At 42.3% G+C, this 25,744-nt stretch overlaps 2 protein-coding genes across 5 annotated transcripts in view; both read right to left on the reverse strand.

The window, feature by feature from the left end:
* LOC130126701 (sorting nexin-14-like) overlaps positions 1–15,418 on the reverse strand; it is a 43,409-nt gene extending 27,991 nt beyond the window's left edge. Inside the window, exons 1-13 of one of the 2 annotated variants that reach the window (XM_056296317.1) lie at positions 15,215–15,418; positions 14,910–15,078; positions 14,676–14,796; positions 14,271–14,344; positions 13,635–13,713; positions 13,473–13,516; positions 13,274–13,361; positions 13,100–13,184; positions 12,849–13,005; positions 12,593–12,668; positions 11,615–11,659; positions 11,408–11,488; positions 11,178–11,292 (exon numbers count right to left, since the gene is read on the reverse strand). In XM_056296317.1, the coding sequence (XP_056152292.1) occupies positions 11,178–11,292; positions 11,408–11,488; positions 11,615–11,659; positions 12,593–12,668; positions 12,849–13,005; positions 13,100–13,184; positions 13,274–13,361; positions 13,473–13,516; positions 13,635–13,713; positions 14,271–14,344; positions 14,676–14,796; positions 14,910–15,070 (1,126 nt within the window). In that variant the 5' untranslated portion in view covers positions 15,071–15,078; positions 15,215–15,418. Of the gene's footprint in view, positions 1–11,177; positions 11,293–11,407; positions 11,489–11,614; positions 11,660–12,592; positions 12,669–12,848; positions 13,006–13,099; positions 13,185–13,273; positions 13,362–13,472; positions 13,517–13,634; positions 13,714–14,270; positions 14,345–14,675; positions 14,797–14,909; positions 15,079–15,214 lie in introns of those variants that run through there. The other variant, XM_056296316.1, reaches the window with a different exon arrangement.
* Positions 15,419–16,074: 656 nt separating this feature from the next.
* On the reverse strand, positions 16,075–25,429 carry LOC130126702 (heterogeneous nuclear ribonucleoprotein Q). 3 transcript variants are annotated; one of them, XM_056296320.1, is made up of 12 exons: positions 25,311–25,429; positions 23,451–23,610; positions 22,279–22,397; positions 21,919–22,026; positions 21,520–21,633; positions 20,897–21,073; positions 20,339–20,474; positions 19,405–19,610; positions 19,036–19,185; positions 18,795–18,916; positions 18,352–18,677; positions 16,075–17,551 (listed from the first exon to the last, which is right to left on the reverse strand). In XM_056296320.1, exons 2-12 carry the CDS (start codon positions 23,596–23,598, stop codon positions 17,526–17,528), a joined length of 1,632 nt encoding a protein of 543 aa, XP_056152295.1. In that variant the 5' UTR covers positions 23,599–23,610; positions 25,311–25,429; the 3' UTR covers positions 16,075–17,525. The 3 variants fall into 3 exon arrangements, with proteins under 3 accessions (XP_056152295.1, XP_056152293.1, XP_056152296.1); XM_056296318.1 differs by having other exon boundaries at positions 16,075–17,554; XM_056296321.1 differs by lacking the exon at positions 23,451–23,610 and having other exon boundaries at positions 16,075–17,554.
* Positions 25,430–25,744: the final 315 nt, after the last annotated feature.

Raw genomic sequence — 25,744 nt, forward strand, 5'->3', positions numbered from 1 at the left:
ATGGTCCGTCTCTGCTGTGATTGGGTCGCGGCCATATAGGTAATGGTGAAACCTCTGGCAGGCGAAGACGATACTGAGACACTCCTTCTCAATTTGTGCATAGTTTTTTTCAGTGGGGGTAAGAGCCCTCGAGGCAAATGCGATGGGCTGACCTTCCTGCATGAGACAACAACCGAGACCGCTCTGGCTGGCGTCGCTCTGGATTGCGATTGGCTTAGTTACATCATAGTAGCGCAGGACGGGCATGGCTGTCGCCAGCGCCTTAAGCTCATGAACCGCCGCCTCGTGCTTAGGCAGCCAGTGCCAGGGTGTGTCCTTGTCCAACAGGCGTCGCAACGGCTCGCAGACAGTAGATAGATGAGGCATGAACTTGGCTAAATAGTTAGCGAAGCCAATGAGACGCTGCACGCCCTTGGCATCTGTTGGGTTCGGCATGTCAATAATGGCTCTCACCTTCTCTGGATCGGGCTTCAGTCCAGCAGATGAGAGAATGTGGCCATGAAACTGCACCTCAGCCACCTTGAACTGCAACTTCTTCAGGCCGAGGCGAAGCTTGACCTCGCGGCAGCGTTCCATCAACGCCGCAAGCTTGACGTCGTGGTCGTCCCCAGCCTCCTTGTCTGTGTCCCCGCAGCCGACGACCAGGATATCGTCTGCAATGGGCTCAACGCCCTTCAGACCGGCGAGGAGCTCGTGCTGCTTGCGCTGATATACCTCGGGCGCCACCGATACTCCAAATGGTAGCTTGAGCCACCGCTTCCTCCCCCAGGGGGTCCAGAACGTGGTCATGAGGCTACTCTCATAGTCCAGTTTGCATTGCAGGAATGCATCCCGAGCGTCCACTAACGTGAAGACTCTGGCCTTGGGCAATTTATACAAAATGTCCTCCAAGGTAGGCATGATGTAGTGAGAGCGCTTTAGGGCTTTGTTCAATGGTTTAGGGTCAATGCATATTCTCAGCTTCTCCGGTTTTTTAACAATCACCATGTTGCTGATCCAATCTGTAGGATCTGTGACAGGCGCAAGGTGGCCGTCAGCCTCGTACTTGTCCAGCTGGGCTTTGACTGCTGCTTTCATTGCGATTGGGACATTGCGAGGGGCACTCTGTACTGCAGCAACACTAGGATCAAGGTCAAAATGGACCTCCCCAGGCACGGATTCCACAGGGGAGTTGAACACGTCACTGTATCTGTTGATAAGCTGTTCTTTAGTTAGGGCTCCTGGTTGTGTGTGTTCCATTTTGAGCACATCCCCTGGAATTGTGAAATGCATGAGCCCTAAGCGTTCACAGGTGGAGCCTGACAGAAGAGGATGTTGGCTGGTCCTCACTATTTCGAATGAGAGCTTGTGTGTTCGGCCTCTCACAGTACAGTCAGTCTCAAAGGTGCCCATAGAGCTCAGTGTTTCCCCCGAATACAGCTTCAGTCTGGTGTCACTCGGGCGGAGAGGTGTGTTTGGGGCCAGCCTTTTCTTGTCTTGAAAGCCCATTACATTGCAGGTGGCTCCAGAGTCCAGCTGACATTGTTGTGGCTTGTCGTGGAGTTTCAGAGTCACAAACCACTTCTTTCCTTTGGTGTGCACTGCGCCGATTGACTCAAACATGTACAGATCATCTGCATCATTACTATGCTCTGGGGGTTCTTCTGTGTATTCCACACAGTTTACCTTGCCCTCAGCATGCCCCTTTTTGCTCTTTAAGCACACTTTAGAAAAGTGATTAAGTGTCCCACATGACCTACATTGTTTCCCGAAGGCCGGGCAATGCTCTCTGCCCCTTGAATGCGAGCTGCCACAATATTTGCAATTGCCTGCATCTCCTGCTGTTCTGGGTGGATTGCTCTGTTTCCATTGGTTTTGTCTGGGTTGCCTAGCAACGGCATGCACTGCCTCCGGCTGCGGTGTTGTTGCAAACTCCATTGCTCTCATACGGATGTCAGTTTGCTCTGCTGCGCGACACATGTCAATAGCTGTGACCATGTTCAAATCCTTCTCTCTCAACAGCCTGCGCCTAACGGCCTCGCTTGCAACTCCCAGGACTATCTTATCACGGATCATTTCATCTTTCAACTGTCCATACTCACAGGTTGCTGCCCTCTCCCTCAGTCTCGTCACAAAGGTATCAAACGATTCTCCTTCCTCCTGCTTGCAACTCCCGAAAATGTACCTCTCGTATATTGTGTTTTTTGCTGGCTTAAAGTATTTCCCCAACTCTCTCAGTATGGCGTCAGGATCCCCTTGATCATCTTCTGAGAGGTTCAGATTGTGGCGGTAAATATGCCTGCATTCACTTCCCATCACACTTCTTAGAGTAGCCGCTTGTATTTTCTTGTCCTTGCCAAGTATGCCCGTGACGAGGACGTAGTCTTCATATTCGGCCCGAAAAATGTCCCAATTGACACTCCAATCGCCTGTGAAGCTCATCGGGGACGGTGGTGGAATATTCACGTTAGCTGCCATTGTATGTGATGCTATCGGCGCCGGTAATGCTAGCGTTAGCTCCTCTGTGACAACGTCTTCAGCAGAAGTACTTTGCTCTGAATCGGAATCCTCCGACATGTGACCTACTCAGGCCTACAAACTTAAACATGCGAGCTAGTAAAATAAGAAATAAGTTCTCCGACTTCTGGCACCATGTTTCAGTAGGCTATCTTATAAAGAATGACACACACACGAGTTGCTCAGTGCAGCCAAGTATATTCAAAGTAGTGTAACATGTTCCTGAGCGCGGGTCATGTGTATCTAAGGTAAACTAGTGGATAGCCGATGGCATCGATCTATCTAGACCCGTAACAGCCCCTGGTGAATCTACCTTCAATTGTGTATCACCACAAAGTATTATTTTCTGTTTGTCGTGTGTATTGAATTACAGTAATATGGTTCCATATTTGGGCTGGTAGATCTCGGCTGGCTGACAAATGTAAAAGTAGATTGTGGCGTTCTCAACACAGGAAAGTTAATATGAATGTATACCAGTAATGGATTGGTGGTGGGGCTCACTCGTTGGTTGATATGTGAGAGATAAATATCATGAAACTCGATTTGTGGCCAAATGTTAATGTCCATGGACCTCTGGTTATTTGGTAAGCTTTACGGGTTACTGTCAAGTCCAACTTCGTTTAATTTAAGCAGATAATTTTGCGTTATAATCCCGGTTTCACTGTTTCCCCTACTAGAAGCAGCCATGTTGCGGGATGTTTTCCCACTCACTGCGACTGAGGGGGCGTGTTCCAGTGGGAAAGTGACGTCAATACATACCCTCTATATGAAGTACAAGCCTCTAACGGGGCACTATAGCTCTCTAGCACGCTAGCTCGCTAGCACTCTACATGATAAGACAGTGTGTGATAGCGTTCAATAAAAGTAACGAGTTTTCGCGAGTCTGCATTCCTGTTATTTACTCTAACCTATTGAACATATTGTGTTGCGCTAATACACGACAGTTTGGCGACGAGGATGGGATAGGTTGAGTTGGAATACACAGAGTTAGCATGCTAAGCAACTCCGATGAGGCAGCTGAAGACCGCGGGAGAAGCTCGGTAAGCAAGGTAGGTAGTGCTTACCCAATGAAAAAAAACCCCACTGTGAAATATTAAAATAAAAGTGCTAATATAAACCGTTTGTTTGTCTTCATTAAAAGAGTCGTCATCTTTGGTTCCAGTGCAGCAGACATCAAAATCTGAAAATTCCTAATGACAGGCTATGTTCCGAGTTGGAATGTGACCACGGAGAAATTCAGGGGCAAAACAGCGCGTCTGCGGCCACTCCGGAGAGCTCTGTGATTGACTGTAGATGGTGTCCAATGACAAATTGTGGCGGTGGATACGTAGGCACCAGTCAATTTGCATGTAGAGTGTGTCCGCTGAGACTTTATCATGATCTTGCTATCTATCTATCTATCGCTCTATATCTATTTATCTAAATATCTATCATCTATCTGTCTAACAGTTATTTATATCATCGAACATATTCGCCAAGTTGAACTGCACTGCCGTGCCGTAGGCCTACTAGCATGCCGTGGTCGCTTGCGAAATACGTGAAAAGACAGTAGCCAATAGCTTTGAATTCATAAAACCACACCTATTTTCGGTTATGATTCAAACTCCCAATGTTAAAAAATGTGTTCAGAATTTTGGCGCCACTCTCTGCTTTCTCTAGCGTCGATCTGAATGCATTAGAAGAATGCGTTATCCACCACGGGCGTTGAACTTGTTCCCTCAGCCCACTACTAATATGCCCAGGGTAAGCATGCTTACAAACTAATCAACAGCTCTTTCGTTATCAACGTCATCACGTCCACGTTCACGCAACGGACCTGTACACCAGCGGGAGCCAACATGGCGGTGGTCAGGAGGAGGACGTGGACATAAGCTCCGTCCGACAAATTTGAGGTTTTGTAGTATGACAACCTGAATATTTGGATTTTTAGTTGACGGAATGAACACATACGTGACGGATCTTTGCAATTGGTACCAGGCATAGTTATCAGTGGAAATAAGATAGTATTTTGAAAAAAGCGCGGCGGCAAACGTCTGAATCAAAATTAGCCGTTAGCTAAAATGTCTACCAATCCTAAAGCTCACGCGAGTGACACCGAAATGTCCATGGGGTTGAATGTACCAGGTATGGAAAGCACACGGAGTCAGAGATTGAAGACTTGGAAAAAAGAAAACCGCATTTTAAGGGCAGGAGTTGCTGAATGTAAACGCTACAGTTGGAGATGGGCTTTGAAACTACACGGACTGAAAGAGGAAACCAACGAAGATGTCCTAAAAATGGTGATTGATGTTGTCGGAAACGTTGCTCCCGGGCTTCAAGAATATCTGGAGGACGCCTTTCATTGCTGGCCCTGATTTCAATTGAGGAGAGACTTTCTAAACTCCAACAAGCGGTAGACATTTACAGTAAAGTCGCGGAGGTGTTCATTCGCAAGGAGAGACGCATGGATTTCGTGTTCAAGTAAAGTAAGATATTTCTATAACTTTTATGTTATGGCTGCTGGTTCATACTGTTCGCTAGCCTGATAAACTGATGGCGATCTGATTTAACTGCTGTGCTGAACTGGATACTTTATTGATTTAAGACCGCCATGTCTAATTTACATGTAGCCGGGTGGTAAATCTGTTAAATATGTTAAATGATTTTTCACTTAAATCTAGTATAGTTTAACTGTTAATATATGTAATTGTTACACTGTCAAGCCATGTAAAATGTCATTTGATGTATTTAAATTGTGAGGCAGATTGTGAGTGTATTTTTATAGTTTTGGTTGTCATTGCATGTTTTGACCAGTAAGTGGCAGTGGCGGACTTTTATTGTAACTCCGTGCAAGTTATCCAAGTGCATCTTGGGTATTCTTTCTTTTTTTTCTTGTGTGGAGCGCCTGAAGATTGCGGTGTGACAGTGCTCTGACTCCGTAGTAAGTAAGGGTAAATATCTTGTGAAATATACCTGTAACATTATTCCAAACAATATTGTATGTCGGTAATTTGACAAGATGGTTTGATTTAGACGCTACTGGAGTTGATGTTCGGTGATTTTGGGCGCGAGCCGTCGACCGCTGTTCGCCATTGCAGGCATGACAAGGTAATGTTGGCGTGAATAAAGCCACACCATGCCATTGTATTTGGGATGTAAAGGTTTTATATGCATTTTAATTCTGTTTAAAGGTAACTGACAGAGTGAGAAGTTGCGCGATCTTCAGGAAGTTCCACATGTCTTTGTTAAACCCTGTTTAACGTACATAGTCCACTGCCGTATTTTGCACCGTATTTTGTATTTATTATTTCCCTTTTTAAAATCTTTTCTGTTAAACTTGCCACATCTGTGAACATTTATGAGCTGTTTGCTCGAAAGACACAGGAATGTATGCACTCAGTAAAACGATCTGCATTCGAAGGTTCAAACAATAAAATTAAAGCTACAAGAACCCCGGAAGTAATTGTGTCCTGTGTGGTATCTAATTCCACGGGCTACATACATTTGAATGTATGCTTTGTGCTATGAAGTGGCGATCTGAGTTGACTGCTGTGCTGCATTGGTTATACTTTATTTAAGACCGCCTTCTTTACCTTTTGAATGTAGGCCTATGCGTTGTGCATTGATGTTGAGAGCGTTGTATTTGGAGAGAGATTAGTTAGGCCAGAGCAGATTGTCTATCAACGGCTCTGAGTTAGGCTAATTGTCGCTGTCCATCCCGGTAGTTCAGAATCAATCGATGAGCAAAGGGCGATGTGTATGGCCCTTGATTTTAAACATTATATCGCGACTGGCTTTTTTTGTTTTGTTGGTAATTTGATCATAAAGTCCGCCACTGTAACACTCCGCTTACTGTTTATTAGCGGGTTCTAGGGCATCAATTTACCTGAATGCAATTTCCTTGACACTGCACTCACCCATAACATTTGTGCTTGGCACAATGTGTAATTAAATGTATTAAAATATTTTACCCAATCTCAAAGCTCACGGCATGTGCCTGGAAAGGACCGTCGAACAGAATATGGCATTCGGAAAGCCAGAAGACTTCCACTTCGAAGAAAGTCAAGAAAGTTTTGATAGTTATCATGAGAGACTAGAGCAGTACTTTGCAGCTAATGGTCTGGACACAGAAGACGAGAAAACTAAGTCAGTGTTTCTTACAGTGGTAGGCAAGAGGTCACATAGCTTGCTAATGGACTCGTGTGCGCCAGCTAAGCCCTCTGAAAAAACCTACGAGCAGTTGGTGCAACTGTTAGAAAAGCACTATGTTCCGAAAACCAGCTTTATTGCCGAAAGATGCAAGTTTCACGGAAGGAATCAACTGGAAAGTGAGTCGATAAGTGAGTACATTGCAAGTTTGAGAAAGCTGAAAGCTACATGCAAGTTTGTGACATTTTTAGACGAGGCACTGCGTGATAGGTTTATCTGTGGAATTAAGAGTGTTGAGTTGAGAAATCGGTTGCTCAACGCAGCTCACATCCATTCCATCCAATATCCAAACTGCTTATCCTGCTCTCAGTGTCATGGGGATGCTGGAGCCTATCCCAGCAGTCATTGGGCGGCAGGCAGGGAGACACCCTGGAAAGGCCGCCAGGCCACCACAGGACTTCTAAAGACTTAATATTGCCACTTGCAGTCGAGATTGGGCTTGCATTTGAAGTAACAAAGGGCAGTGTGAAACAGTTTTCACAGAAAACATATAAGGTTAATGTGGTCGACAAGAAAGCCAACGCAAAGCATAGAGAGGTTATAGGGAAGCCTGGAGCTAATGGAAAGCCATGCTATCATTGCAATGGAAAGGGCCACCGACCAGATGAGTGTAGATTCAAGGATGTGGATTGCCGCGAGTATAAGAAAAAAGGACATACCGCAAAAGCATGGCGTTCCTGCAAGGAAGGAGTCAGTGACAAGCCAACCAAAGGGGCGATGCATTTGGAAGATGCACAGAGTAGATGTTGGAATGCTCTCAGGCGCGTAGCATGCAGAGGTTCCAACGTTCTCAAGCATGAGGCAAGCCCCGATTTCAATGCTCCCCAGCACAATGAGTATTGCAACACTCACCAGCTTTGGCCAGATGGAGTTTGCAATGATCCCCAGTTTGAGAGAGGACACAGTTGGGTGCCATCAAGGTGCATGGCTGATACTGTGCAGGACATTGACACTGGTCAGACTGTGGACTGTGGTGGGGCTGAACTTTTTGCAATGGATGCAGGTACAACTGATGTTGTGAAACGGTACTATGTCTATGTCAGGGTAAATGGTGCCAGGGTAAAAATGGAGTTAGATGCTGGCACAGCTGTCTCTGTCATATCTGAAAGTCTGTACAAACGCAGGTTTAAGTCAGTGAAACTTAGCCCAGCCAATTGTGTGCTGCAAACGTACAGCCAAGAGGCATTGCAGTTAAAAGGCAGATTCACAGCAAGCGTGAAATGCAAGGAAGTCCCTCAAAAGCTAGATCTGCTAGTAGTGAAAGGAATGGGTCCTGCATTGATGGGTAGAGACTGGATCAGCCAGTTAAACCTAAATTGGTCAAGAGTGAGTAGAGTGGCTCCAGAAACAGTGGATGATGTGTGTGCACTAGACACGCATCAGTGTTCAAATCAGAGCTAGGGAAGCTTAAGGGCATTGAAGCTAAGCAACATGTAGCTGCAGCCGCTGTGCCCAAGTTCTGCAAGCCAAGAAACGTGCCTTATGCACTTAGAGAAGCTGTTGAGAAAGAACTGGCGAAATTGGAAGCGGAGGGAGTGATTTCACCTACTAACTACAGTGAATGGGCTGCTTCCATAGTATGCGTACCAAAAAAAAGATGACAGTGTACGACTATGTGGCGACTACAAAGTCACTATAAATCCATTGTTGAATGTGGAACAATATCCATTACCCAGAACTCAAGATTTGTTTGCCAAGTTGTCAGGAGGTCAGAAGTTTACTAGATTTGTCACAGGCATATCATCAAGTGCAGTTAGAGAAAAGCTCCAAACGCTATCTAGCTATTAATACACACAAAGGGTTGTATTATTACAATAGGTTGCCATATGGTGTCGCCAGCGCACCTGCAATTTTTCAAAAGATCATGGATCAAGTCCTTCAGGGTATGCATGGTGTCATCTGTTACTTAGATATTTTGATAACTGGGAGGGATACAGAGAGTCACCTGTGTAACTTAGAAGAAGTTCTTAGGAGGCTAGAAACCCACAATCTCAGGGTAAAATGGGATAAGTGTGAATTCATGCAGAGTAGTGTGTCATATACTTAGGGCATGTCATAGATGCCATGGGCATCCACCCAATGAAAGAAAAGACAGATGCTATTCAAAAGGCTACAGTTCTGAAAAATATAACCACACTCAGGTCATTCTTAGCTCTGTTAAACTACTACGGAAAGTTTATCCCCAACCTATCTACCTTGATTCACCCGATGCGTTGAGCTGCAAGTCCATGGGAGAGAGTACATCTGGATTTTGCTGAGGACAACAAGCAGATGTTCTTGGTAGTGATGGATGCTTGTGCTAGATGGCCAAAAATCATTCACATGCACACTACCACCTTAGCCAAAACAATTGAAGCACTGAGAATTTTGTTTGCTGCTTATGGTTTACGATAAGAAATAGTAACAGATAATGGACCTCAGTTCATATCACAAGAATTTGAGTTCTTTCTGACCAGAAATGGGGTAAAACACATCAACTCACCTTCGTACCATCCCGCCAGTAATGGCTTAGCTGAAAGGTTGGTGCAAAATCTTAAGAAATCGTTAGCCAAGAATAGAGCCATTGGTGGTATGACGCCTGAACACTGTGGCCAATTTTTTGTTTGGTTATAGAAACACACCCCATACTAAGACAGGGAAGACTCCGGCTGAGTTATTTCTGAGAAGACAGGTGTGAACCAGGTTGTCCCTTATCAAACCTCAGTTCTCTCAGAGAATGCAAAATGAAACAGAACAAAATCTTCCTCATGTCAGGTCTTTCACAGTTGGTCAACAGGTTTTAGTAAAGAATTACAGGGGAGGGGTGACATGTCTGAATGGAGTTATAAGTGAAATGTTGGGTCCAGTAACGTACAGTGTGGAAGTAAATGGAGATTGTGTGAAAAGGCATGTTAATCAGATGCTGAGTACCAAGGGCAATCAAACCCAATTGACACAGGGAGAGGATTCTTCTTGTGTAGGAGCATGTTGGGATTTTGATATGTTGAGTGCAGACAATGAGTTGGAACAACAGCCTGTGCCACCAATTGTGGAGAAACAACTAAGAGTACCACCACCGCAGGTTGTGGAACTGAACTCTCATCCAGTGAGGAACAGACACCCTCCTGAAAGACTAAACTTGTGATTGAGATGTCTGATTGTAAAAAAACAAAAAACTGAATTGTGAGAAGTGATGTCTGGTGTATTGTTGAAGAATACATATGATTATTTGTTGCAAGAAAAGGGAATGTTTGGGCACCCTTAATATAGATATAAAATAAGAAAAAAAAGAAGTATGGATTTACAGGGGAGGAGCTGTGGTGTTCTCAACGCAGGAAAGTTAATTTTAATGTATACCAGTAATGGATTGGTGGTGGGGCTCACTCATTGGTTGATATGTGAGAGATAAATATGAAGTACATGCCTCAAACAGCGCACTCTAGCACTCAACAGGATATAGTATGTGATAGCATTCAATAAAGATAACTTGAGGTTTCGCGAGTCTGCTGTGGGGACATTCCTGTTATTTACTCTAACCTATTGAACATATTGTGTTGTGCTAATACACGACATAGATCTTGGTTCAAAAAAGGTTGAGCACCCCTGTTCTAAGGACAGGATGTTGTATTGCTGTAAAGCCCACAGAGGCAAATTTGTAATGTGTGATAATGGGCTATACAAATAAAATTGACTTGACGACTTGACTAGACTATCACTACAATAGAGATGATGTTGAAAATCGTGATCGTTTCCCTTTAATATAATATATTGGAGCTAAAAAAAGAAAAAGAAAAGAAGACCCAGATTCATGGAATGACAAATGACAAATATATGAGTAAGAGATCCAATATTCTGATACTGATATTCATCCAGATATTTTTTTAAGTTGAACAGTAAGTTTTTTTAAAGCTGAAATCTGTGATCTGTCCCTGTTTGGCAGTGAGAACTACAAATAAGGTGCAGCAGCTATTGTTGCTCGTGTGCCATCATTGTACCAGTAATCTAGCTCTCACCCTTGTAAAAATGCATCCTTGGCCCAAAGCTAACACAGGCAATTGAATGTATTACAAATTAAATCAGACTATGGCAACACTGTGGTACTGTGATATTGGTTGTAGAATTGGCAGAATTACCTGTCTGACAGAAGCATGGCCACATTTTCATCACTTTTAAATTATTTTTCATGCTTGAGTAGGAATGTGTTTGCCTTGGCACAAGTGTTTAACCCATCTAGTCAAAATTTTCAACAGCAGTATATAGTGAGTGTCTCCAACCATGGTAAAGATGCCAGTTAGTTTTATGTAATATGACTCTATGGAATGGGTAAAATAACTTTTTATTAATTGGGAAAAATACCGGATTTCAGCTTTAAGTTCCTTGAGATCCCGTTTCTTTAATTAAGATGCATGAAGGTTTGAGAGGAGAAACCTTAAGGGCTTTAATTTCTTTTGTAAAGATGGTGATAGATGTTACCAATAAGTCCTTTGAAGGTGATTTTGGGAGGCTTTACCTACCAACAGTAAGGCAAAACTGGAGCACATGGACAGCCCCCTCTTGCTTTAGGAAATTCATGAAACGAAAGAGCAGGTCCTGCTGCTCCCTGATCTCCTTCAGCTCCAGCTTCAGTACCTTGGAGTGAGCGGGATTAAGGTTGAAGAGTAGAAAAGAGGCACAAAAAAAAGACATCAGAGGAGAGAAAGCGAAAGTAGAAAGAGCACATTCAACCACTCGAAGTGGCACTTACTGAGGGCTTTTTATTACGAGGATCAGAATACTTCTGCAAGAAAGGAACTGAGGTCGAGGTGGGTTCTGTGGCTTCCTCAGGCTGGAAGAACAAAGACATGAACACGGTATTGTATGGTAACCTCACTTGCTCTGATCATTACCACATATTCTGTAGTAACATATCAAAATGCACAAAACATCAATACACTGTTTAGCATATACTTACAGGAGAGTTGTCAATGAATATCAGGATCAGATGATTCACCGTGTCCTGAAATTGAAAGACAAAAGCCAATACGAATCACTAAAATCACACATTAGGTTGTGATTATTTCCTTAAAGCGGCTATGAGGAGTTCTTCACTGATTATTTAATCAGTCTCAATTAAATTTTAAAGCCTTTATATGACCGACATAAGAAAACGAGACCATCAGAGAGAAGATTAGATATTGCTACAAAATCATTCTAAACTTGTCTCTGGGTTGGATCCCTTGTGTGAAATCTGATGAAATGATTTACAGCACACACATACACACATGGGATACATAGCTGCATTTAGAGACGCGTTACCTCATCACATATCCTGCAAACAACTTGTTTTTTTCTTCAAAAACACCACTACATCTCTCACCCTTCTCTTCAAAACAAGTGTATGAGCTACCAGAAGGTGATCGTACATCTTTGCGACAAGAGGCAATACATAAAGACGAAATTCAAGTCATTCTTCTATGCAACGCTACCACCTCTGTCCACAGGGCTGCGTAGTCAACGAAAATCCAAAACTCCTCATAACAGCTTTAAAGCATTGGTTTTCTTGTTTGATGTTCTAAGACAAAGCCTTAATCTGTATCTTGCAATACACAAAGACAAGTGCCCATTTTTTCTTGCTTCTTTTCCCTAATATTTTTCACTGGCAGCCTACTATCCCAAGGACTGTCTTTATGCATGCTCAATAATCCAGGTAAGGAAATCCCAGAAAGTTGAATCAGTTCATCTGGACACAACGTTTATTAAGACTGAAGAGGTCACTTAGATGAGTGATGAAACATTTCTGTCAATAAACTTTGTGTCTAGATGAACTGATTCAACTTTCTGTGAATCCCAAAGACTGGTTTACCATGCAAAACTCAGCTCAGCTTCCACTAACATAAATTTACAACTAGGCTCAATCCAGAAAAACAGTCCTCAGTGTGTCTACACTCACAGGATCAGCCAAGTAGTCCATGGAGGGAAGGAAGACAGAACCAGCCAAGACTTCTCTCATCAGGAGAGTAAGAGATCTGAGATGAGCAGGAGGATAAGTCAGAAGGAAATGGGGAAAAACAGTACTACTTTTCTATAGAATTAACAGAATGGGACTGCAGAGTACACAGTTTGAGGTTGTGATGTATTGTGGCATGTTATTTTCTGGGGGCATGTGTGCGCTAATTTCCATTTTATAATCAAAGCACACATGTTACCTGCAGTCTGAGGCCTTGGGTGGCAGGATGTAGGGGAAGAGCATCTCTGTCAGCTTCCTCAGGTAAAGAAGCTCATCTCTGCGACTGCGTAGTGCTACATGGAGATCAGGGCCATACTCCTCCAGGGCGGCTTGCTGGAGATACTCGGCATTCTTCACTGCAGATGAGGGAAAAAACAGCGGGACGTTCAAGTCTCTCTTTTCTCCATACTCAAAAAAGACTGGATGCTGGATGATGTTTAGAAACAACACCTTTCTGTCTTGCTTTTCCGATTATTTCAATGTGCTTCATGGAAACTTTGAGCAGCTTTCGCGTGATAAGGGATGCCACATCAACCTGAAGGAAAAAATTATGAACTTAAGCTGATCTGTGTTTTCATGAAGTGCCAGCCTAAGCATTTGAGATTCATAGGAACTCTGTGTCACCTTTTGGGTACGACGGACCAATACAGCTGCGAAGAAACGTAAGGTCACTCTCAATTCGTCAACAAATGCCTCATCATCTGTGATGTCTCTGCCAAAGAACAAAAACGATGCTGAGGTCATATCTGTTCACGTAGTAAAATGCATAATCTTTAACACATTGTGTGATGTGCCTAGCCAATAATGTAGAACCACTGCTTACCTATACCAAGGGTATACAAAGTTCTCCAAAACTAGTTCCAAAATCTTGAAAAACATTATAAGACACGGGTTATGGAATATATCTATATGGTAGAGTTGTGGAAAATATGTAGATATGTTCCATAGCACAATAACCTCATAATTTTCTACAACAGGAAGTTACCTCTGAGAGAGAGGCATCCACCTTAGAAGGAACTTTCAGGTCAAGCCAAGGCTGATAATTTTCCAGTAATAAAGTCGGTCTGCCAATAAATATAAATAAAAGATGTATATAAAACAATTCACAGGTGCAATACAAGCATACTGTTTGGCCACTAGAGGGGAATGTAACATCCTGTATCACCTCAATGTTGTGAAAATTAAATGGGTCTGGACAGATTGGAATTAACACTTTCAGCAGTCATATGACATTATATGTATATTTTCAATAGTAGGTTATATGTCCTGTAAGAAACATTAGCTAATAATTCAATTTTAAATGCTTCTTAAAAGGTTAGTTTTATCATTATGGAAAAAAAATCTAAGTCTTAGTCGATTTTATAACTGACAGCTATCAATTTATCAGTCTGTGCTGAGAAATTAACTACTGTAGCTCTCCTCACGCTCTTTTTCTCTCCATAGTTTAGTAGTGCATCTAAGTAAACAGAAGATGGGGAGCAAGAGCCATGCTATGAGTGAGAATACTGAAGCATATGAAGAGCCCAGCTCTGTCTGGATTCCAGGACAGAGGCCATTTTCAGGGCCCAATAGCACAGTCTGATTTGCCCACTACACCCCTGAACACTGGCAAGTAACTCACCTGTGCCTTTTGCACCTGATTTTTCCACAAACAGCACAACTGTGACCCAGTGGAAATAGCTCCTGTTGGTAGGACTGTTGAGACAGACAGCAAATGAATAAAATCTACTGATAGAAAAAAGGACAGCTCAGCAGATGAAGCAAAGTACATATTTGCATGCGTTTGTGTGTGTCTGTGTTGGGGTGGGACACCTCTATCAATCAGATCATCGTTGTCATTTATAGTCCTCATCTTCGTCGTCGTCATTACTATTATTCAGCATTATGCTTCAACTATTCTACCACCTTTCAAATATCAAACCACCTATCCAAAAGCATCAGTGGCAAACTAATTCTTTCATCCACCTAGTGCATCAAATTTGAAAGACCTACTCATTCAGTCATCTAGCCTTGTTGTCTACCTTACCTTGACCTTTGGCTTAATGGAGACCAAGATGTTGGGTAGCAATGACTCTGGCCCCAAAGAGCAGTAAAAAGTGACCACTCCAGCCAGAAAGGACCAAAAGACCATTATAATGTGTATATATCTGTGAGCAAAGGAAGATTACATTCATGTTGATGAAATGGAGACAGCTACGAAATTTGAACGGGCTACAGGACAGGTGTCACATATCTTTTTATATTCTTATATTCTACTTACTTGTTTAATAGGACAGTGGACAGTAGGAGGATCAGCAGTAGAAAGCAGAAGACTGGATACTGGCGGCCTAGTTCTCTGAGTAGGTCCACTTTCATTCTGTCTCTCACTTTCTGTAGATAAGCTCTGATGCATCCCATTGTGGTGGATTCAGGTGTGCACATGTATATTACTGTAATAATAATAATAACGCAACACGGAACGATTGCATACAAAATCAAGGGATTGTAGCTGCTCAAAATTTGACTTCTTTCGCTGCTTCGGTACAGAAGTGTATGAAATGAATTCATCAGCCACGGTTAGCTTACCGTTAGTGATGTAGCATCAGAGATGTTACGGGCCATTTCTGTGTTGATGTGGTCCAGCAGAGACATGACGCCGCAAACGGTTATATCTAATATATATAGGCATGCTCGCCAGTTGTAACCGAGAGACCGACGAGAGATACAGCTGTCGATCTACAAATGGATTAGCGGCAATTATTCAACATCGTCTTCGTTTCTAACTGTGCGGCTGTGCAGATGCTACTGTCGTTATGATGCCGTTTCTCCCCAATCTGGACCCATGCGTGTTTATTTGGGCGTTGAAAACGCATGATGTCACCTCCGCTCCCTTCACTGAAGAAATGCGACCGGCCCCGACTGCAGCCAGCTACTGTCAGCCATAGACCATGCGAGAAAAACGGCAAGAAATATATCTTAGTCCTCTTTAATTAGGTATATATATATATATATATATATGTGTGTGTGTGTGTGATTTAGGGTGATTTTACTCCATTTTAACAGGTTTTCCCTTCTCAATCTATCCCCGCGATATTCTTAGTGAATTGAAGCTTGAGCGACGTTTGGTTTTTACACCATGTGGTGCCGATATGAGGTGTCATGTAGAATACAACACCTGATGTACTCCGACCTACGGGTGTACCGGCTGGCTAGGGAGTTCACTACTCACTTCTGCAAAGGGCGATTTACTGTCCAAAATATGCGCCACTGTCAACAGATGAACAGCTTTAACACCACACATTTCCTCTTCATAAAGTTGTTCCTTGTCACTTGATTAAATAAATAAATAGATAACTTCACTTCTAATCATTGCTTTTTCTTAAATCAGCCAATTACAAAAAGTATTGGTTCCTCATGAAGATGTCATCCAAGCAGTAAGACACAGATAGAAATCAAAAACTTTATTACAAAAATAAGTTACACTCACCTCCATTTTACAGTATAAAACAATTTATTTGCAGGAATGCAAAAAACGTTGTTGGCCACCAACAATAGTTTAAAACTGCTAACATCTTTTTTTCAAAAGGTGGTTGTAATGATTTTATTGAAGAGGGAGTTAACTGTAATACAAAACCGGGGATTGAATAGCACAGTTTACTTTTTGCTATACCTGGAAATAGAAATCATTCACTGCAGTATCCCTTCTACCACTTATTGACTATGATCCCTCACCATATCATAGCAGCTAACAAGAGGCACACATGCGCGCTGGCTGGGCAATATGGCAAATCTGTAATCGATCAAGACAAACTTGATAGAGCTACTTTAAGTGTTGCTGTCTAGGGAGCTGGGAAGGGATCACTCAAGATTTTACATGATTGGGACAATAACGATATTGATGGATTATCAGATGTTCAAAAATGCTTCATCATTATTAAAAACAAATCTGCTGGAGTGGCACAAAAGGGACACTGCAGGGCATTTTTTAAATCAAAGGCAGTTGGATGCCCTGTGATGTTGAAGCCTTTACAAAAGTAACATTTTTTTCCGAAAAACTATACACCAGTAACTACATACTCTGAAGAAGCAATGCGGCTAATTCAGTTCAAAATAAGATAAAAGCAGGGCTTGTTCAGGCTCATCATATGAGATTGTTTTGCATGCCCAGTTTGACTGTTTGCAGTGTCAGAGCTGCAGCTAAAATGACTATATTACATTAAGTACATCGTTTTTTTGCGCTGCTGCTCTTGTGCATATTTTGTATGAAAACAAGCCCTGCTTTCATCAATATAAGTTTCCCTATTTACAGTACAGGCCGGGTAGTTTAGTCCTCTGTACTGAGGTAGTCAACCAACCCTTTAAAGACAAGTTCTGAAAAGAACCACTTTCCTGGAATGCCTGACTTATCCATGCCAGGTGGGTACACCCTAAAAACCTGCAAATGTTCTCTTTCAAACATCCAAATCAAACGATTAAGATTAACATGGATATTCCGACAATAAAAATTGCGATTAGCACAAAAATATACAATAGCATCAAGCTCCTTTGAGCCACTTCAAACCTAAGAAACTTAAAAAGTGCAAATTCTTCAATAATTATTTAGAAATGACATGTTCAGGGAGAGGGAAGGGGTAGATTGTTGGGGCAATTCATGGAGCACGGTATGGAAGGGCCAGGGGGAGGGCTTGAGGCAAGGAGAGTTGGTGGCAAGTATTCAGAATCCTCCGGTCATCTTTTTAAGGTGGCAGTTTAAGAAAAAAAAGGGGGTGCTTCTTCTGTAAGGCTGGAATATCATTGGACCTTTTCGTCGAGTTTTTTTCTCTTCTTTTCTTCTGTCAACATCCTTTGCAGCTTATGGTGTAACCCCACACAGCAAGTCAGTCTCCACTGTGACAGGTCAGGACCGCCCTCGGCCACGTTTCCCTGCTGGGCCACACAGAATACAGATAAAATTAGAACAGAATCCCCGCGTCAAACATCCATTTCACACACACTGCCCATCAATCAGAAAACATACATCTCTCACACTGTGAAATTCCATGTCAGTTTAAATATTATGCAAATATTTACAACTAAAAACAGTTCAAAAACTCCTGTGTGGGGTGTAGTAGTTAGTACTCAAAATGTTTCATGTAATGACCGATTTTTCTGCTGGCAATCACGACAGGCAGGCAGTGTTTGCTGCTGTGAAAGCTGACACCCATCTGGAATTAGTTGTGAAGCCCATGAGCAGGTGTAACCTTTCAGAATTTAAAGCCGAGTGTCTGATTTTGATTAATACCACATAATTTCAGTTTAGTACCAACAATAGTGATGTAGGAAATTATCCCTAACTTTCAGGCTCAACCCCCCACCCTTCACTTCATATGCACACCAGTGGCAAACTAAAGAGGGTTCCCACTATTCATGTAATTAACCTTTTGAGTTCTGTTTTCACAGCCTCTTGTAGCAAGCCAAATATTCCAGCACTGGAGAGGTGAACCACTATGGCAGTGTGTACTGTGACATGAGTGTTAAACGCAAATTGATTTCAAAAGATGGAAAAACAATTAATTATACCAGTTTCCCTTCCATTTCTGAAAGAGGTAATGAACTGTCTGCACCAGCTCAACTCAGTTTGAAAATCACAGTTAGACATGCATTTTTTCTCCCTCTAAAACAATGTTAAGGTAAAAAAAAAAGAAAAAAAAGAGAGAGGTAAATTTCAGTTTTATTCTATATACCTCTGCTATTTCCAGGGCCTCCCCGCTGGGAAAAGCCCACTCGGCCTCTAGGCGTAGCTGCACCACGGCCTCTGGTCTGGGTGACACCTCCACGGATTCCCCCCCTGGCTCCTCGTCCTCTTCCAGTTGCCTGGAAGTCCTCATATCCATAGTATGGGTCATCATAACCGCCCCGATAGTTGTGGTAATCGTATCCATAATAATCATAATAGTCTTCATAGCCATAATAATCAGGAGCATACGAATAACCTCCTCGACCACCCCGTCCCCGTCCTCTTGAGGGTGGAGGCATGTGGGGAGGCCCATAGTAATAGTAATCATCATACCTGTGAGAGAACAAATACGCTTTATAACAACAATGCTTCAGGCCATTATTATTTGACTTATAAATGAATTAATATTTGCCCTTGTGAGTGATAAAGCTAATAATTTTGTTTAATTACATTTGTGTTTTGGCGGCTTGTCTCTGAGCTTTGCGTTCTTTCCTTTTCTGGTCAGGGGGTTTGGCGAAGACGATTTCAATGTGCTCTCCCTCTAGGTCTTTTCCGTTTAGATCAGCCAAAGCCTGTCAAATTATTGAGACAACATTCAATGACCATGCACCCGTGAATAATGCTGTCAAACTGTGGTCATGGGGTGGGGGACTACTTTGTCCAGGGAAATGAAACATTTCTTTCTCCATACCTTCACAGCACCGTCCCTTTCCTCAAAGTGAATGAAGGCATAGTCTTTCAATTTCTTCACTCGCTCCACCTTGCCAAACTGACTGAAGGCCTTTTCAAGTATCTCCTCTGTAACAGTACTTGCTAGATTCCTCACAAACAGCACCTTAACCTGAGAATGGATACATTGCTTGCGGTTATTGAAGAAAAAGCATTCTGGTGAAAGACAACTGAGCTACCCAATAAAAATTACTTACACCTCCTCCCATTGAAAACATTTTAAATTCAAAACCAAGGTTTAACACCAGCCAAAGATGAATGACCATTAATAATATCACTACATTACTATTTATAACAGATCATATACTAATGATGACCATAGGCCCCTTACCTTGGCCATCACCTCTGGGTCAGGGTCCTCAATGGGATCAGCCCACTCCACAGTGACCACATTTCCCCACACTTTCACCTTGCCACTCATCAGCCGACGACGGGCCTGAGCTGCCGTCTTGTGGTCTTCATACTCCAAGAAGCAGAAGCCCCTATTCTTTTTCTTGTCATCTGGCTGGTGATACAATATGACATCATTTAGACCCTCTGTGGAAATAAAAAAAGGGGGAAAGCAGCAGTTGGTTAACTAAATTAATTCAGGATGAATGATCATCCAGACAGCTATATACACTGTGTTTCTACCTTCAAAAAAAAAAAAATCCAACAAAAAGTCGAACGGTCAGGTAAGTTTTACAAACCCTTAAAATACATATTTAAACCTCTAAATATGTACATGAGAGCCAGAAATGCACTAGGGGACCTATTTATTTCCCTGGGCCAGCCATCCAAATTTAATCAATATGCGACCCAGCAATTTTTTTTTTACAACTGGCAGCAAGAGGAAATCAAAATATAGACTTTGCTTTGTTGTTCAATCAGTGCCAAACATGAGAAATGGCTAACTTGAGTGGAAAAAAAATGCCTGGTGCCTCTTCAGTAAGTTTACAAAAGTTCAGTATCCAGTCAGATCTTAGCGGTGAACTATCAGTGTGACGAGAGTCACTCTAGGATAGTAATGTCGTCATCATTTGGACATGAACAGACAATGTTTCAGCATATTTTATTATTTCACATATAGTATCACTTTACTAAAGTAAGGCTATTACCTCATACAGTGATTCTCAGACATTGTGAAGAAATGCACTGTTCAGATCACTGGAGCAATGTGAATGTTGAGAAATATACAACTTACATACATTCACAACACATGATTCCACCTTCAATAGTTCAGTGAGATTGAGTAAGTGGAACAAAAAAGGGAGTTACTGACTTACCTGTAACTTTTGCAAATTCTTCCACAATCTGCTCTTTTGTTTTACTCTTGGGGATGGAGCCAACGAACAGTCTATTATTGGCCACAGAGATGCACACGCCAATGTGTTTGCCTGGTCGAATTTCATTGTTGTTGCACTGCAGAAGGATGGAGGAGAGAATGAGTAAGAGACAGTACGAGAAAGATTAGAGTCAGTTATCGGGACTATGCTAACCTCGCTATAAACAACATATATAACTTGCCAGTAAACTACAAATGAAAGCAAAAATATCAAATACATATTTAAAGCACGGGGTACACTACACTAACATACTAGACTAACTTGGCTGAATCCTGCAATTAGTATTTTGCCTGCAAAATAAAGCCTATTTTATATGTTAATCCGACTAAGGGTCATTTGGAATGTGGGGGGAAAAAATTCCTCTATGGAATTTTCTCTACCTTCATCCTTAACCTATGAAATCTTCTCAGCCTCCCGTTCAATGAAGCCACCAAGGTTAATAAAAGATATAACAACCCAAGTCTCTGGGTGGTCAAGCTTGTTATTGAGATGACGTACCAATTTGACAGCCTCCTGTGCAGCTTCTTTAGTGCAAAAAGTGACAAAGGCGTAACCTCTGTTCAGGCCACTGAGAGGGTCCATCATCAGGCGCAGATCCCAGATGGGGCCTGCCTTCTCAAAGAGTGGCACAAGCTCATCCTCAAAAAGGTCTCTAGGGATTTTGCCAACAAATATCTGCCAGGCAGAGAAGAAAAACAGTAGTAACCAAAATAACTTCTTTAATTTCAAGTTCTAGTTTTGAGGAAACAGAAACTAATGGTGTCAAGTTAGGGGTATTCAGTCAGGTCTTAGCAGCAAACCTTATGGGTAACTGTAGTCACTACAGAATAGATAACATATCATCATTTGGAGATCATATCAATGCTTAATAAGGTTGGCCTGAAAGTTGTTAATCCATCTCAAGTTATCTGGACAAGTCTGTTAGTTTAAACCAGTTTGTTGTTTAGTTGTTAAGCCATTCTTACAATAATTCATCAAGGGGTATTCACACTGTGGCAACACCCATGCCCCATGTGCCCCTAAACCACCCAAATCATAAAGAAACAGAAGGGGAAATTACTCATCCCTTTTACATTGAGACATTTGATCTAAGCTAAACATGATATCTAGGAGAGTTTTACCTCTGTACCGATGGTGGGCTGAGCCCCTGAGTGGGCTGACTCTGGTGGGGGGCCTCCATACTTCCTCTGGCCTGTTGTCACATCAAGTGTGTAGCCAGTCCTCTCCAGCAGGGCCTGATCATCCAAAGACATATAAAATGGCAATGTGTTAAACCAAAATATTTGAAGCCCACATAGATATAAAACTTCAAAGTTTTATAGTTCACTGTGATTAAAATGCACTACTTTGGCGAGCCTGCATAGAAAAATGCCAGTGATTTCCTTTATCGGTTTTGAGTTCCATCAGCATCTTACGCATCAAAATAAAATGGGTTTAGACTTGAAAGTACAGTATTATTGCCTAAGCACATTTTGGATTTCAATGTCTAAAATATATTTAACCAGTTTTTATGCTGTCACCTTGATTTTGGCCTCATCTGGTCCTTTATTTGAGTCTGACACTTTGGTCCCCTGTTTCTCCCGCTGTCTGTAAGTCTTCATTACTCCACAGAGGAAGGCACTTTTGTTCTGGAAAGCAAAATACAAAAATGAATTCAGAAATAATGAAACTACTTTTAAAGCATGGCAACCAGTTGTGACAACCGAGTATTCAAAATAATGACCTTATGCACAAGTTAGTAGGAACAAAAACTCAATAAAAGCTGTCTTAAGTTATCACTATTGTTAAATTTGTCACAAAGACAATGCATATAAAAAGGCCCTTCAGAAATTAAATCACTATATTCTCCACTCATGTTTGAACCCTTTGTATGTGCATACTTGAACATGTGAGAGGTCGCTGTCCTTGAACTGCAAAAGGACTTGCAGAGCACCTTCCTCGTTAAACTCCTTCAGAGCCTCAATCGCTCGGTCATCTAAGTCACTGTGTGACACCAAACCTGGAGGACGGGGCAGAACACACAAAAATGGAAAACATAAGCTTTTAGTAGGAGAAGAAAGAAAAAAGATTCCATTTGATTTAAACGGTAGTGCATGAAAAGCTGAAAGGATGACAGTGAAACATTTGTATGCAATTCATTGTGTGTGTGATATTCTTCTTATATTCTTTGAAGCATCAATGTGGGCTACCATTAGGGGTGAGGGATAGAACACGCCTACCCTAATGGAGTTGCATTACGAAGTTAGTGAGCATTTTTTCTCCACCCGACAATTTTTTTTTTTGCAGAACTAATCACAACAGATGTGATGGTGAAACATGATATCTCAGTGCTCCTCTATACTGTGGTAGGGAGCTTCTAATGAGCCTGTCTGCATTCTGGTCTACGGAGGGGCCCGTCACCTGTCCCAGGGAGCCACACACCAGACAGCTGCTGCCATTGTTTCTGGTTTGGTCCCATCTGGCTGAAAAAGCCAGGCCAGTGCTTTTATGGATCAAACCAAACAAACAAGTCCCAAATTGACCCCCAAGTTGACCACTTCAACTTACCCCCATGGGCACTTGTAGATATCTAGTCAAATTGGTGCAGGATTATAAGGAAAATTAGGTAGAAATTCCACCTGCCTTTATCAGAGAGCAAAGTTGAACTGGAGCACAATGCCTCCAGCAACATGCTTATACCTATCCATACCTTAATAACTAAGTACATAAGATGGATGAAAAGGTTAGTGATGGCAAGGTTCAACAGGCTCACCAAGAAAATCCATGGGAGAAGGCAAGACTCATTAATTTGCTGTTTGTGAGAACAAAATACTTTCCCTGACACCATTCTGTGCAACTTAATAAAATTCAACCATCATTCACTAATTCTGTTATGTCTGTTTGCCATTTTGTAGCACTGCAGTACCCATTTTGGTAAGAAACCACAAAAAGTTGCTTCAGGATCCAAATTCCCACATTCAAAAAAGGTGATGAAAATGACAGCACATGCAGTAGCTTGAGTAAAATAAAAATTTGTGTATATGAATATGCAGGGATATTCACTGATCCTTACCTGCTATGTAAATTTCATCTAGTTTTTCAGCAACTTTCTGTGGTAAACCAGCTTCTAATAAAGTCTGGAAGTGCTCAGAATGGGTAACTGCAGCAGAGGTGTCCATTGGTTCTTCTGGACCATTTCCATTAATATGTTCTGTGGCCATGTCTCCAGAAATCTGTGCAAATGCAATGAGCCAAATTAATCTTGGGTCAAGGGCAAGACTTGGGATGTGCTCATGAGAGTGCAAGGTCTCAAACTTGAGGCAAAAGAGTAATGTGCTCATCGAAGATAACACTTTAACTAACCATCATCTTGAATAAGGCAATCCTAAATAACAGTGTTTCATTACAATGCACCCTGCTCCATTGCACAGGGGTGGCAAGCAAAAAAAAAAAATCAAACGAGTCCATGTGGTCCTGTACAAGTCAGTTTTCCCTTTTCACTGTCCTCATGTGTCGTTCTCGATTTAAATCAAGCAAGAGCACTGAGATCTACCGTTATATGGACAGCAGGCAATTTTAATAAGCCTTTACACCACGTAGATACTACTCTGAGATTAAGTTCCTGTGGCATTACTTGTTTTGTTTTGGGTATGAAGGTCACACAAACTGAGCCAATTTCATCACTGCTCAAACTTCTCTGCATTTGCTGAGGCCTGCGCTGGTCCCTAAATTACATGTTAGCTTACATTCTCACTGCTGACTTCAGCAATGGCTAGATAGCTGATACACGTGTTCCTTCAGCGACTGAGCCCCAGTTTCCGGTGGCTGACCAGTGAGCAAGCATGTATCCTACAGCAGAATGCCTACTGACACTGTGGCAGCAAATAACACTAACTTGAAAGCCATAATATCTGCAAATCGTGCAACTGAAGGAGCCACTTTAACTTTATCCTTACTGTAAACGACGCTAAGAAAGGGCAGTTAAATCAAGCAAAGTTGATTGCCTTTCATTAACCGCAATATAGATTCCAGGGTTGGCCTCACCAAAACGTGGAGGGGTACCTTATGTTTTGGCCTAACCAAGCTATAATTGGCTAACATTAGCTGTCATGCACACGAAGTCTTGTCATTAACGTTTGCTTAATCAAACCGATTTTCCCGGACAGCACGTGTTTCACATTACGACTGTAAGGCGTTCCACAGTGCTTGAAAATGGACCCGAGAATGAACGGATCATACAATTTAGTAGTAAAATCCAAGATTAGTGCATTTTCAAAAATTAAATCGGACTCAACGCTATACGTTACATTTAGCAGGGAGGGACGGATTTAGCGACACACACGTTGAAGCTAGCTAGTTTCCACGGCTAACGTTAGCTGCAGCAAACAAGCCATTGTCTTTAACCAACGGGACAATAACAAACTCGTCCGATTTTGCTTTCCCCGAGTGTACCTGCATTAGGTGCCAAAACGCCCGGCGAGGCGTGTAAAACTAAGGTGTGTGGACCGTAAAATCCAGCTAAGCTACCTGGCTTTAGCTCGCTAACGTTAGCATACAATGACAATGAGCCTGTCAATTCCGCGATCTGTCAAAATAGGCTAGCGTGGGCTAACATGCTAATTCAAACGGAATTTCACCGAGGTCGTTGTTTAAACGACATCTGTCGAAGTCGACTTAAATAAATGACGCGGCGAAGCCGATCGCTTTCCAATAAAGCGGAGGAGGCCTGGGAAGCTAAAGGTCTAGCTAGCTAGGTGCGTGGTTTGTCAACGTGCCGCCACATAGGAAGAGTCCATTTTCAAAAAGCCGGTCTGGAGAACTCGTCCCAACCACCACCAGTTTCCACATTGTTTGAAACACCACGGCACGGCTAAGACTTCTACTCATCCAGCAAGCACAGTTTTACGAGAGCGATCACTAGCATTCGTCATACCTGCCGATGGATCACCAACTCGTATGGTGCGGGTTATTTCGGAAGATAAATGTTATAATTAATAGAGGAAAACTGTAAAAACTCCCGGCACAGGTCCGGCTTCAGTCATTCACTCTTGAGGATGTAAAATGGCTGCCACGTTCACGCCGCGAGTTTTGTCTCGTCGATGGGGTTTCTTGGACAGCCGCGCACGGGCTTGCCTTGTATGCATGGAGGAGACAGGAGGTGTAATCCGCGGTTGTGTGTGTGTGTCTACAAGTCTTCATCCATACACCTTAAGTGTTTCTAACACGGCTCATCTCTACACGCAAGAAGGGCTTTAATAGGGCTGTCTTAGAGACTAGCCCGTCTACAAAAAATTAATTTTTTTAAACAATTCGCCAATGATTGCATCGTGGGTGTTTCTCAATTAACATCTGGCTCATCTGCATTAC

This window comes from Lampris incognitus, chromosome 16, assembly GCF_029633865.1.
Source record: "Lampris incognitus isolate fLamInc1 chromosome 16, fLamInc1.hap2, whole genome shotgun sequence".
NCBI classification, from domain to species: domain Eukaryota; kingdom Metazoa; phylum Chordata; class Actinopteri; order Lampriformes; family Lampridae; genus Lampris; species Lampris incognitus.